The 15443-nt window shown below is 37.5% G+C and overlaps 1 protein-coding gene across 1 annotated transcript; it reads right to left on the reverse strand.

Annotated features, from left to right (window-relative positions):
- Positions 1-9460: 9460 nt before the first annotated feature.
- Positions 9461-14148, reverse strand: LOC121238440 (beta-glucosidase 12-like). The gene is made up of 14 exons (XM_041135284.1): positions 14134-14148; positions 13242-13394; positions 13037-13106; positions 12626-12684; positions 12219-12294; positions 11999-12076; positions 11818-11905; positions 11465-11720; positions 11222-11337; positions 10875-11095; positions 10680-10711; positions 9951-10053; positions 9735-9846; positions 9461-9637 (listed from the first exon to the last, which is right to left on the reverse strand). The coding sequence occupies exons 1-14, from the start codon at positions 14146-14148 to the stop codon at positions 9469-9471; spliced, it is 1548 nt and encodes a 515-aa protein (XP_040991218.1). The 3' UTR covers positions 9461-9468.
- Between the last annotated feature and the right edge of the window lie 1295 nt (positions 14149-15443).

Consider the following 15443-nt stretch of genomic DNA (forward strand, 5'->3'; position numbering starts at 1 on the left):
GCCGCCAGATCTTAAGCGCAAAAACTATTGCCGCCAACTCCAAATCATGCGTGGGATAATTCCTTTCATGAATCTTCAGCTGACGAGATGCATAAGCAACAACCCGTCCCTCTTGCATAAGAACGCATCCCAACCCGAATTTGGATGCATCACTGAAAATCACAAATGGCTTGTGTGGCTCCGGAAGTGCCAAAATAGGTGCCGTTGTCAATCTTCTCTTCAACTCTTGAAAACTTCTCTCACATTTGTCAGACCATACAAACTCAGTATTCTTCCTAGTCAAGGCAGTGAGAGGTCCTGATAGCCGAGAAAAACCTTCCACAAATCTTCGATAGTAACCGGCAAGTCCCAAGAAACTTCGTATCTCACGAACTGTTGAAGGGCGAGGCCACGACAAAACAGCTTCTACTTTACTAGGATCTACAGCCACCCCTTCTTGAGAAATCACATGTCCAAGAAACTTAACTTCTTCTAACCAGAATTCACACTTGCTCAGCTTAGCGTACAATTGATGTTCTCTTAATTTCCCAAGTGCCAGGCGAAGGTGACAAGCATGCTCTTCCAAATCTCGAGAATAAATCAAAATGTCGTCGAGAAACACCACCACAAAAGAATCCAAGAAAGGCCGAAACACCCTATTCATTAAATCCATAAAAGCAACAGGGGCATTAGCTAACCCAAAAGACATCACCTTAAATTCATAATGCCCATACCTCGTCCTGAAAGCAGTCTTGGGCACGTCCTTATCTCTTATTCTCAACTGATAGTACCCTAACCTCAAATCAATCTTCGAAAAGATAGCCGCTCCCTGAAGTTGGTCAAACAAATCATCAATTCTTGGTAGAGGATACTTGTTCTTAATAGTCACTTTGTTAAGCTCCCGATAATCTATACACATTCGGAGAGTACCATCTTTCTTCTTGACAAACAACACGGGCGCTCCCCACGGTGAAGTACTAGGCTGAATAAATCCCTTGTCAACCAGTTCTTGCAATTGAGTCTTCAACTCTTTTAATTCAGCCGGTGCCATGCGATAAGGTGCTTTATGCACAGGAGCCGCACCAGGTTCCAAATCAATAACAAATTCCATATCGCGAACGGGAGGTAATCCGGGCAAATCATCTACAAACACATCAGGAAACTCGCCCACAACTGGAATATCTACTAACGACTTCTTCTCAGATGGCGTAGACTCAACTTGGACCCAAAAAGCATCGGCTCCACGAGCTATATCTCTCCTAGCTTGAATTGCTGATATAATTGTTGGTTTTGCCTTCAACTTACTTCCCGCGAATTCCACATAATCATCATCCGAGAGTTGAAAACCAATTACCCGGCTTCTACAATCAATATTTGCTGAATATCGATATAGCCAGTCCATTCCCAAAATTATATCAAATCCCAGTAACTTGAATACAATCAAATCTGCATCCAGTGTCCTCCCTCCAAAATCCAAAGGACAGCCCAAAGCAACTTTAGAGCACCACACCATCTCACCATTTGGAAGTGCCACTACTAGAGTTTGCGATAAAGGCTCCGTGACCAGATTACACATCCGTGCAAAAGTGGCAGACACAAAAGATCGAAACGCCCCAGAATCAAACAAAGTCCATGCATAGAAATCATATAGGTGAACTCTACCTGAAGCAAACACATCCACCAGACAATCCCAAATAATCCAACCATAGCAATATTAAATCAAATTAAAATGATTAAATGCATACCAGTAATAACCCCAGCATCGTGGGTCTCTGGAGCTCCGTAATCCACATCACCAGGGGTCACTGCATAAACCCGAGCTTGTACCAACTGTCTCTGTTTGCCCCTTCCACCTCGTCGACCTCCTCGCGCTCCTCGCGCTTCTTGCCCTCCTTGAACTTGACCAGGACACTCCCGAGCAAAGTGACCCGGCTGGCCACATCTAAAACACTGAATTCCTCTCTGGCCACACTCACCCTCATGGGCTCTATTGCACCTGTTACAAACTGGAGCTCGACCTCCAGCACGAACACCAGTGGTCGTCTGCGGACGGGCACTAGTCCTTTGCACGAACTTATGAGGCGACCCAGAACTACTCCCTTCGCCAAGGTAACTCCGCCTTTTCTGACCCGGAGGGGAACCTGCTCCAAAACTGTTTTCCCGCTCTGCAATGCTGGCTAAATCCACTAACTCTTGAAAGTCCTTAATCCGAAGGCAGGCCACTTGTTTACGTACCTCATGGCGCAAACCCTCCAGGAAGCGCTCGACCCGCAACTCCTCCGTAGTAATGAGGTGAGGAGCGAACCGTCCAAGCTCCATAAACTTTCTTGCATATTGCTCCACAGTCATGCCACCTTGGACCAAATTATTGAACTCCCGAGCCTTTTGCCTTCTCACTGAAGCAGGAAAGAACCGGTCATCGAACTCTTTCTTGAAACGCTGCCAAGACACAGCAGCCAAGGAACCCAACTCCATTTCTAATAATGTCCGCTTGGTCTCCCACCAATTTGCCGCTTCACCTTGCAGCATATAACTTCCATATAATACCATCTGAGCCTCCGTGCATCCACAAACTTCAAATGTTCTTTCCAAATCTTGAATCCACCTCCTAGCTCGCATTGGGTCCTCCTCCCCAATGAAGGCAGGGGTCCTATGCGTTAGGAAGCGCTCATAGGGACACCCCACTTGGGCTCCTCTACTAGAATCTCCCTGCGGCGATCAGAAATTCTGTTGATGAAATTCTGTCATTCTATTTAATGCTCTTGCCATAGCATAATTTCCATCACCTCTAGGTAACTCATCTTCAGGCACCTCAGCTTGCCTTCTTGGCCTCACCATAATCCTGTCATAGAACATTCTCCAACCCCGCTTAAATCCAGATAATTTATATTCAACCAAAAATAAACAATAATTAAAGCGATAAATAAAATAATTTAAATAATAACAATTAACATAAAATGACATAGCAACAACTCATAATATAAAATAATTAACTTAACTTACATAACTTTTAAAATTTTTTTTTTTTTTTTAAATAATAATAAAAATAATTTTCTGGTACTATCCTAAAGGACATGTGGTTTTACCCAGAGCCGAACTGCTCTGATACCACCTGTGGCGCCCCCAATCCCCCTTATATAAATTCACAGGGATCGAGACGCCAGGATGGTGACAACACGGTCACGCATCCCAACGAAGTGCCAGTGTGTGTACATGCAACAGTGTTCAAATAAAATAACGCAGCGGATAGTCAACTAAGTACCAGAATTTAATTACAATCAAACATCAGTAAAGATCTAAATAGCAGTTATACAGTCATCCATAAAATAATTTACAATAGTTTTAAAAGCTACAAACGAGTGATCCCAGATCACTCCTCAGGCGGAGCCGTCTCCTCAGGCTCGCCCTCCTCCTCCTCATCAGCATCAAAATCTGCGACACCACAAAATGGTCTCGCAGGTAAGTATAGCCCAAACAACAACGTAATACAAAATGCATTAAATGCAACTAACATGCATGCACATGAAAACATGCATTTTTCCACAAAACATCATTTTTCCGAAAATGATAAATTTCCAACACACACCAAAATCTCATTTTGGTCCAAATTATCCGTAAATCATTTTCCCAGAAAATGATTTACCCAAAAATCAACTCGCACTATTTTCCCAGAAAATAGTGCATTAATACCAAATGCACCATGCATTATTTCCATATGCACCATGGTCTCCCTATGGACCATCCGCACGTCCTGGCTTCGCAGCGGTGCTCGGTTCCGTGCCCAGCGCGTACATGGCCAAGCACCCACACTACGCAACGAGCGATGTCCAGTTCCGCGCCCAGCGCGTACGTGGCCAGACATCCTCTAGTCCCCGCCAGCAGAAGGACCACGGAGTCGGCACGAGACCATCTCGTCCGAATCCATTGTCGCCCGGCGACAATCCAGGGGCGTTACTCAGTATATTCCGCTCCCGAGTAACCAGAGGAGCTCCACCGAGTTAATGCCCCATCTCGGCTTGGGGTCGTGATACACACGCACCAAAAATATTAACACATAAAATCATAGCTTTTCAAAGCACATGAACATGAATGCAATACACGAAAACCCAGTTTTCTTTTACAAACATGATCATGCATGAAATAATGAAATGCACATGTACCAACACAATATCCAAACCAACAAATACCAATCCAATCAAATCCAACCAAACAACTCCAATCACAAATCCATCCGACCCCCGAACTCCTCGGACTCAGTCCGGCATGCCAAAAACACAGTGAAATGGGTTAGTGTAAAAATACATTTAAATTACGAAAGATCTTTGGAGAAATACTTACAGTGCAATATAATAATTTTCCGAGGATCACGAAGTTGAAAAAGGCGACGTTTGAGCAACACCACAGTGTAAAATACACTGTGGCCGTGGGTCACAATTACCAACTTTTCAACGAGGACAAACGAAGACCCAAGATTGATAGGGTAGGGCCTAGGGAGGTCGGTGAAGCTAGTGGTGGTGGTGGTTTGCCGTGGGTGGCGGCGCAACGGGTGGTTTTAGGCCAAAAAAGTACAAATCGGAGATGGACTTGGTGGGGCTTCACCGGTGACGGATCGGAGCTGGGGTTGGGTCCAATGGGTTGCCAAGAGGCCGGGGATGAAGTGGTAGGAAGATGGTGGCCGGAGGTGGCGCGACGGCGGCGCAATGGAGGAAAATGTGCCGCGGCGTCGTGGGTTTCGTGGGCTTCGTGGAGGCTAACGGCGGCACGAACGGCGGTGATATTGGTGGGGTAGGACGGCCGGCGGCTGGGGAATCTAATGGGCTGGGCGGTGTCGACCACCGCCGGCGGACGGCGGCGTTGGGAGTGGACGATGGAAACGGGCGGAGGAGAGGAGAGGAGAGAGAGAGATCGCGCGGGAGAGGAAAAAAATAAGGAGAAAAAGAAAAAAAGAGGAAAAGAAAAGGAGAGGAAAGAAAAAGAGGGAAAAGGAAATGAGGTCCAATCCTCATAACTTGGGTCACAAAAATGATCCAACGGAAACGATTTTAAAACCACAAGTTAAATAAAATAATTTAAACGTAATGGTAAAGTCAAATTGAAATAATTAAATCCCACGGTAATTAATTTAAATATTAAAAGCAATTTAAATGCATAATAATAAATAAATATTAAGAAAGCATATAAAAATAATTTTCACCAAATAAAAATCATAGAAATAAACTCACTAAAATCCAACCAATTTTAAAATAAGAGAAATTATTTTAATTACATAAAAATAATTCCTTCAGTAAAAATATACTAAAATACGGGGTGTTACATATAAAGAGTGAGGTTGGTATGTAGAAAGGGTGGGGAAGACGATAGGGGAGGGGAGAAAAATGCCTTGGGGTTTCTAAGGGCTAAGGGACAAGCTACAACGGCCTCACATAAAATCAAGTTCAAGATTAATAATTAATGAGTGTGATCTCCAATATCCTAGTTAGTGTGGCGCCCACGACTCCCATATAAGGAGACACGAGAATCGAGAAGCCGGGATGATGACAACAGGGTCACACATCCCAACGTTAGTGCCAAGTGTGTGTATATGCAACAGTGTACAAAAACAACACAGCGGATAATTAATACAACTAAGTACCAGAATTGTTAATACAATTTAAACAATCAGTAAAAAGGTTTAAATATTATACAGTCATCCGAAATAAATATTTAACAAGTCCCAAACCAAAATGCGAGTGATCCAATCACCCCTCGGGCGGAGCCGACTCCTCAGGCTCACCCTCATCCCCTCTGCATCAAAATCTGCGTTACCACAAAATGGTACTGCAGATAAGTATAGACCAAACAACTACGAGATAAAAATACATTAACGCGACTAACATGCATGCATATGATGAAATATGCCTTAGATCCAAAAATACTATTTTCTTGAAAATAGATATTTTCTTGAAAATAGATATTTTCAACACACGTCAAAATCCCATTTTGGCCCAAAAATAATACTCCGTCATTTTCCCAAAAAATGACCCAAATCAATAAAACCTCATTTTCCCAAAAAATGAATCACATAAAATCCTTTTAAAGGGGTAAGGTCGCCGGAGGGTGGGGGAGCTGGTGGGCTGGACAGTGCCGGGCACGAGCGGCGCACGGCGGCGCTGAAACGAAGAGAGCGCCGCGGCTTGGTGTTGTGGGTGGGAAGGAACGGCAGCGAGTTAGGGGCTGAGATTGGTGGGAGATGATGGCCGGCGGCTCACGGCGGCGGGCTGGGTGGAGGAGAAAAACGCACAGGAAGAGAGAGGGAAAGGGACGTCCGCGCGCGGGAAGCCAGGGAAGAAAGAAAAAAGAAAGAAAGGAAAAGAAGAAAAGAAAAAAAGAGAGGAAAGAGAAAATGGAGGAAAAGAAATGAGGTCCAGTCCTCACATCTTGGGTCACAAAAAATGATCCAACGAAGATGATTTTAAAACAGCAAATCAATTAAAATAATTTAAACGTAATGATATAATGAAAATAAAAGAATTAAATCTCACAATCAATTAATTTAAAAAGAATAACAATTTAAATGTACAACAATAAATAAATATTAAGAAAACATAACAATTTAATTTTCACAATTTAAAGATCATAAAATAAACCATTTAAAATATCCGATAATTTTAAAACAAGAGAATAAATTTTTGAATTATTAAAATAATCCTTCAGTAAAAAGACACTAAAATACGGGGTATTACAGTTAGCATATAATTATATTCTCAATTCTAGGTTAAAAAGCAATACGCATATATCAGCACCACGACCATTAATATCAAGAAGATAGGAGCCTTCATCTTCCCTTCGTCTTGCCAGAAGGCTCAAAATCTCTTCTTTATACGAAATAACTGAAAAATGGAATATGTGATGAGCATAGATCTTGTTGTAAATGGACATTAACCAGTGATTTAAGAAAGATTTCTTGATTCCCTAGCGAAAAAGAACTATATATAAAATTATAGAAATCCCAAAACAGAATCCCTAGCAAATAGATGTTTTCTTAACAATCACAAGATAATTGAACCATAAAGATATATGTACGAAGAAAAAACCTCAGAAATATGTCTAAACTTTATAATTCGGGTTGTAATCGAGCCGAGCTGAGGAGGACTTTTGGCTTCCCAAGCTCGGTTCAACTCAAAATACTCGAGCTCGAGCTCTAGTCCAAGCTTGAGATTTTGTTTTATTTTTTGTTAGAACTTGACTCGATAAGTTAAATTATCAACTCGAGCTCCTACCACAAACAAGTTCGAGTCGAGGTGAGCTGAGCTCGAGCTCAAGCTCGAATTGTTTTTTTTTTAATTTTTTAAATAAGATTTAATAATTAATAAATTAAATAAATAAAAAAATGAAATATCTAATATTGAATTTATACAACTAACAAGCAGAACCTCTATTGAATTAAAAAATTTTAAAAATAATTAATGTCTAACTAGTTGATATTTATCCAAAATAACAATATATTATATGCCTACATATATTATTAATACATACACTTATATGATAGCATATATCTTTTTCATATATAGTTCCCACGTACTAGTGTATGTATATATTTATCAAAATCTTAATGAGTTTTAATCGAATCGAGCCAACGAGTTTACACGAGCAAAAAAAAGCAGGCTTTAACGAGGCTTACCTAAGTCGAGTCGAGTTTTGTTAGGTATGTGTCAGTTACAAATCGAGCGGGTATATCCTTTCACGAGCGAGCTTTTCTTTTTCACAAATCGAGTTCGATTCGAGTTTAACCATGCAAGTACCGAGCGGGCTATTGAACAGACTGGTTCGTTTACAACCCTATTCATAATATCACATGTTGTATGATAACATGCATATTTTTAGGTATAAACTCATAATATCACATCATGTGAAACGCTAAGGGCCGCATTAAAAAAGATCCAAACCATTCAATAAGCAAATTAAGTAGTTAGGATTTTAACAAACTCCAGGTGCATGGTCGAGAACGCAAGTCATGAATGCATGTAGAAGGCCAAAAGTATTTCAATCATTCAGCAGTAAAATTTCAAAATACTTAAAAAATGTGAAAATTTGAACGAACCAAAATAAAAGAGGGAGACCATTCGAAAACAATCTATTATTGATCTGCAAGTGTGTTAACGAGGCCAAAAAAAAATTACATTATTCCAAAAGTACAATATCATTCACGGAGAAGAAATGATGATGAATTTGGCTATAACTGGATTTAAATCTGCTAGCTACCGGAACGCGCGCAAAATATTCCAAACAATAGAAATATTTATTACGGCTAAAAGATTTGCCAACGCCATAGATAATAGAGATATTTATTATCTATGGACGTTAGAGTTTCTTTTCCATAGGTAATATTATATGAGTAATGCTACTCATCATCCTCATTCTCGTCATCATCTTATGATGTGGTATTAAATGATTGGTTCACAAGTAAAATATAATAAATAATATTCAATTAAATTGTTTGGAATCGAGATAGTCTCAAATCGGTTGGTAAAATTGAATTATCCAATGCACACAGAGAGAAACTCTGGATATATTATCCGAACATCTAATATATACGCGCGGGCAGCATTAGATTAATAAATATTATCAAACTCAATTTTCCATAAATGTATTTCATATAGAGATCAACTTCTCACATGAATAGTCAAATGTGCACAGTCAAATAATTATCGGTAAACATGCGAACGCCAGATGTTTGTAACATATGTGGATCAATTTCTCAAAGACCGAATATTCGATTAAGGAATAACAAGTCAAATTAAGAATATTGTAAGGTATAAACCTCAGCATATCACATGTGATAAATGTTAAGACAACAAAAATCGAAACAACAGAAACCCCATAAGAGAATCTTATTGATATATGAATAGATGTTTTCTTAACAAATGCAAGATCATTGAACTATAAAAAATGTAAGAAAGAAAGTCTCAGAGCTAAAGTTATATATAAGAGGCTTCCAATCAGATTAATTAGACTAATTAATTCAAACCTACTAGCTAGAAAGCTCCATTATTATATTTATACTTACAATTCCTTAAATCTAATGAATAAAGATCAGAAACGTACAATGATTCAAATTTGCACTTGAGCACTTATTATGTATGATAACCATTCGAATAAAGAAAAACAAGAATATTTTGAGATCTAAACTCAAAATATCACAAGTGAAATGCTAAGGCATTAACAAAATTTGAACCATTCAATAAGCAATTAAGTAGTTAGGGTTTTAAGAAACTCCACGTGATGCATATATAGCCGGGATCGGAAGTCGATGTAAAAGCCCGAAAGTATTTCGATCATTTAGTAGTAAAATTTCAACACACTAAAAATACGAAAATTTGAACAACCCATGCATAATAAAAGACGGAGACCATCCGCAGAGCAATTTATATATTATTCTGCAAGCATTTCAGAAATTAATACAGAAAGAAAATTACATTATTCAATCCATTGTGCTGAAAGTCTTCATTTCTATTTCTTGAGGAAATTCTTGAACCATTGTGCTGAAAGTTTAGGGTATCTTTTCAATCCGTTCACATAGTCGATAAAGTAGATGCCAAATCGAACCGTATAACCAGAATTCCATTCATAGTCATCCAAGAATGTCCAAGCAAAGTATGCCTTAACTTTCACACCCGCACTAATATTCCATTAAAAAAAAAAAAAAGAATTAGAGATGAAAGATTAGATAGATTAGATAGATTTTGAGAGAGAGAGAGAGATGTATGAATTAGCACTTACCGATAGCCTTATGAACATGCGCAAGATGCCTATAATAGTAGTCAATTCTTTGGGTGTCCACAAGGGCTTCCTTAAGCGGTAATGAGGCATTATTGAACTCATCGATTCCTAATAAAAGATTATAGTTATCTTAATTAGATAAAATGGGACATCCAAGAATTCGTCATCGACTTTATGCAACAATAATTGATCAAAAAAGTTGAGAAAATTACCATTCTCGGTGATGAAAATTTCTGGATCACCGTACTTGGTTTTTGTGTAGACAAGAAGATCATAAATTCCTTTAGGATAGACATAGAGCCAACTTGAAGCAGCCTGAGATTTACAGAAAATGAACTGATCACTACATAAAATTAATTTGCCCAAGACTGTTTTCGTTTGTCATCATGTGTTGGAGCAATATTTTTAATGATTTCTTCATCCTATCCTTTAAAATACATCACCAAAACTCACTTTTTCTATTTTACAATATACCATACATCAGCTTATCTATTCTTTTTATATCATGTAAATATTATACTTTTAATATATTTTATTCATTTCAAATAAATTAAAAAGTAGAAGGTAGAGAGAAATGAATAAAGAGTACTTCCTGCAATGAAGAAAAAGGTAGAAAATAGAGAGATAAATGAATTAACTATTTATACAAGTGTGTAGAGTGACCCATAGATATATAGGTGGATATTAGTGATAAAATATATAATCCTTTGGATGGAGTATTTTCAGCTATTTTACAAAAGCATGGGCTTTACGGAACCCATCAGGAATGCTCTAAGGTGGATAAAAATTAAGAGCTATCAAATCGATATATTTTGCAATAAAGCAACTGCTAAATTGTCTTGTTTGGTACATATGACAGCTTTCGTAAGATCCAATATCATCCATTCGGAATCTTATTATATAGTGGAAAATATATATTAATCTACTTATAATTCATATACCTGTGGACCAAGGAGGACCCCGTTGCGCGAACCTGCCATGCACAGCCAAACAAAAAAAAGATGTTAACATTCGATACATGCATAAGACAAACACACACACACACACACACACACATATATATATATATATAATATATATGTATCGATCAATTCTAGCTTTACGAGTATTGTTGAATTAATTAGTACTATACGTACCTGTTTTATAAGCAAGAGCATCTGTCAAGTAGCTTTTGTTCAGAGACTTATATTCAGGTGCATCAACAACATAAGTACCAGTATAGTAGTTCAATCCAATAAAGTCATATGATCCCTTCACCAACTTCGATTCAGTTTTGTTGAATCTGGGTAGTCGGTTTTCACGTACGTGAGTACGCATGCTGAGGGGATAGCGACCCTTTGTTAAGGGGTCCATGAACCTGCAACAAAATATAAAACCATCCATAAACTGAGATCAGGATATGAATTACGATGTAATCGTCCTATAATTTTAAAAAATAAAAGCAGGTGCGCAATGGAGAAAAACTAATTAAAGAAAAACATACCATCCGAACATGAAATCAAGGGCACGTAACGCGGCAGCATGGTCTTTCTCCGATTTAGAATACGGAACCATCCAATCGCACACAAGTGTTATCCCTATAACACCTTTTTGCTCTGCCTGAACATAGTGAACGTGATTTGGTTAATCAAGCCATGGCTAGTCTAGTTTAAGTCAACACAACGTACGTACGACAAAGACATATATTTTTTGTTGGTCTAAACTTCAACTTTGGTAAATATACAACCTGATATTTGGTCTTATACACGTTAACGGCAGCTGCATGAGCAAGAAGCAGATTGTGCGTGACGGTATATGGCTCCGTCGCTGAATCCCCGCCGGTGCAATTCAGATTTTGCCAGCTGGAACATCTGAAAGGTGCTAAAACCCCAGCTGCATATCCACCATTGCTGTAGGTATAAGGCTCGTTTAAGGTGATCCAATGCTTTACCTTCTTACCAAACTCCTTGAAGCAAAGCTCAGCGAAGTCCTTGAAGTGTTCACTAAAAATTACATACGCATGCACGGATATATTAGAGTACTGTCCCATTTATATATATGGAATGTTGGTGATGTGGTCGTGATTTAGTCATCACTTACACAATGCTTTGACTTAAGAAGCCGCCATACTCATGTTCCAAGGCCATGGGAGTTTCCCAGTGGAAGATTGTCACATAGGGCGTAAGACCTGCATTTCAATAATTGTAAGTACGTACCAGTAATACATTATCATCAGTGAATTATTAGCATATGATATGTTAATGTGGACGTCCATGAGTACCTTTGGCTAGGAGTTCATTGATGACCATGTGGTAGTGGTCGATTCCTTTCTGGTTCACACCATCACTAATCTTTCCAGCTGAAAATTGGCACAAATGAATGGTTATGACTTACGATTATATATCGAAAGCTTTAAAAATAGAAAATGCATCTAGGCATTGGAAATTAATAGCAACAGATATCATATCACTGATGCAGCAGAAATACATGTAATTAATTACTTGGTATCAGTCTGGGCCATGCGATTGAGAATCTGTATGCATCTGCATTCATATCCTTCAGAATCCCAAAGTCCTCCTAAAATTTCCAAAAAAGACAATTAATTTTTGTGAATTATTTTTGAGCATTATAAAAATGTTAGTTTTTTCTTTGTACAATTTCTCAGATAAAATTTCTTGAAAATAATAATTTTTTATTTTAAGTTTTTTGAAATTTGAGTTTTATAATTTAAATTTTTTTTAAGGACTTGACAAGGCTACTTCATCTTAATAGAATGGAAACCGCAGAACAAAAATTCTACCTTATCAATATTTAATTTTTTCTTATGTCGTATATATATACCTTTTACTCCTCCTATTTATCCATAAAACGGGAAAAGATCAAAATTAAGGATATATATAATGCGTACCTTGTAGCGATGATATTGATCATCAGCTATATCTCCATTACTGCCATCCGCTATTTTATCTGCAGTTTCAAATAAATCTTGTCCGTTAACTAAGAGGAATAATGTACCTGCATGCTTAATTACCAAAGTTTGTATGAACTTTTTTTATTTATTAATGGGTAATATATGTTATGTTAACGCAAAATATTGTCCTTGGAGAAAAAAAAAAAAAAAAGCTTGTTTATATATATATATCTCTTCAGAGATTAAATATCAAATTCCTTTTTCTTTTTGAAATAGCACGTTCTAGATTTTTCATCTTCATGTCATCTGAAACAATATTTAAATCTAGGTTAGTACGTACGTAATATATAATTCATATATATATATATACACACACTGAGAGAGAGAGAGAGAGAGAGAGAGAGAGACCTGAGTATTTGTGGCTGTAATAATCCCACATACTTAGTCCTTTGTCATCTTCAAACGCTGCACCTTCATACTGCATGGAATTCAAACACATATTGGGGCATGCACGTATATGTATGAATTATTCTTGAGATCTCAGGGAACTTGAAGATCAAAAACTCAAAATATATTGATATAAACATGTACGTAGAAAACCTGTTGGGGTTACCTGATAGGAAGACGATGCTGCACCAAAAGTGAAACCTTTGGGAAAGCTGGTCCTGTTTAGTGAAGAAATGCCGTAGCTGGGAGTAATAGCATTAGCATTAATGGTGTTGGCGAAAGAGCCAACAAGAACAAGAAGGCCTACGAGTATGTACCCCTTCATCGCCTTAGTGGGTTTTGGTGTGATTGTGAGTGTCGACACTTACTCGACTTTTTATAGAGGAGCAGAGGCAAGCCAATTAATTGGGCTTTTTCTTCCTTGTTTTCTTTAAATCTTGAATTATCTATTTGTATATACGGTACTGAACACGCAATTGGGATATATAATAAGTAAGATTATCATTAATAGGGGAATGACTTTTTAGTCCCTACTTAGCATTTGCATCCTTAATATAATTGAGATGTGCATAACATTGAACTATATTACACAATAATGATCTCCCAGCTGCAGGTCGTTTATCTACTACAGAAGCTGCATGTCGTCTTACATTAAATCATAAGTCTAGGCATGGATGATACTATACATAATCCATGTATTTCATTTCTCGAATATTCTTTTCATTATTCTGTAGATATTTTTTTTATTGTTAGAGAATTACCATTTGTGGTAAATTATAAGCAGTTTGTTTGTTACGCCTGAGATGTATATATATTCGTTAGTTGTACAGTGCTATGGTATCAATATACAGAGGAATATTCAAGCATTCTCCATCTCTTTCGTGTGAAATAGCTCTCTGCCCTCCTTGATTTCTAAAACCTAATAAACTGTGAGCCCATAAGCTAATTTTGTACGTCGCCTCGGTTTTTGGTTTGTTTTTCTTTTTTGACATGAGGCCAATAGATCACTAATTTATTTGTAAATTATTTAGAAGTTTGAGAGATTAAAAATTAATGGCCATGTGCATCATCATGTGTGTAATATTCAATATAATAACTATCTCTCGATGGAAGTGATCAGTGGCGCCATCATGACGATCGAACTTTTAAGTTGTGCAATTAATTTGAGCTCTGTTCGCAGCCTGATCATCAAGGTCCGAAGTTTAATCCATGCTAAAATGGTATATATATTACGCATGACATATCTACATGTATCTGGAGACAATGCATGCAGATAAGATATTTCCCAGATGCTTATCAAAATTCCTAGTAGAAATGAAAAGATCTTGATCATGAAATTATTGAGAAGAACAAAATGATAATATGACAAATCCCACGATATATGCAAGTATCAATCGATTCTGCATATTGCAGGTTCTTGACTGCCATGTGCCGGATTCTAAATTATCTTCAATATATTGATCTGACAAACTCAAACTTAAATAATTATTCAAAATATTCAAAATAATATCTCTCGAGGGAAGTGATCGGCACTGGCATCATCAAGCACGTTTTAAGACGTTGTGCAATTATTTGGGCACTGTTCACAACCTCAAAGTTCGAAGCTTGCATATAAATCCTTATGTGTGTGTGTGTGGTACTACACGGAGTCCTAGCTAGCTAGATCATCTGGAGTCAATAGATGCAGATAAGATATTTCCCAGATGCATGCTTATTAATCTAGCTAGCTAGTAGAAATGGAAAAATCTTGATCATGAAAATAAGAAAAAGATTCGGACAAGTCCCACGATCCAAGGATCGATTCATGCAGGTTCTTGACTGCCATAATGCATGCATGTGCCATCTCAACCTCGGCGTGTACTTCTAAATTATCTTCGATCGATCATTGATTTGATAAACTCGAACTTAAATTATTTTATATTCTTATCATATTATCTGGCCCCAACCGAACCGGATATTAAACTAGGGCTCCTTAATTTGTCATGTGTAAAAGTAGTACTGAACCATACTTTAAAATAAAAGCTGGGAGAATGACAATTTGCATTATGATCTTAATATAGTAGTACAATATAACAAATTATTTGGAATTAATAATTTATAGCATCGATTGATAAGATTCGCTTTGTAAGTTGTCATAATTAATTATATATAAAAATCTCGAAACATGTACACAGTATATATATATATATATATATATATCACACGAATTAAATGAGTACATACGCTAATATCTTAATATCTTATTACCAATTTGCTAGGCTCTTATTAGAGTGCATGGGTTTATTGCGGATGTAAAGATTCTTAATTTATTTATGCAATTTGTTTCATTAATTTTGTGCATCCATGGAAGTAAAAGATGATATTAAAA

The sequence above is a fragment of the Juglans microcarpa x Juglans regia genome, chromosome 7D, assembly GCF_004785595.1.
Source record: "Juglans microcarpa x Juglans regia isolate MS1-56 chromosome 7D, Jm3101_v1.0, whole genome shotgun sequence".
Classification (NCBI taxonomy): Eukaryota; Viridiplantae; Streptophyta; class Magnoliopsida; order Fagales; family Juglandaceae; genus Juglans; species Juglans microcarpa x Juglans regia.

What these genes read in the sequence shown, in the direction of transcription:
- LOC121238440 (XM_041135284.1), bottom strand. An exon ending in TGTATAAGACCAAATATCAG is followed by an intron (nt 11,338 to 11,464) that starts GTTGTATATTTA and finishes CACTATGTTCAG; the next exon opens with GCAGAGCAAAAAGGTGTTAT. An exon ending in AATTTTCATCACCGAGAATG is followed by an intron (nt 9,847 to 9,950) that starts GTAATTTTCTCA and finishes ATCTTTTATTAG; the next exon opens with GAATCGATGAGTTCAATAAT.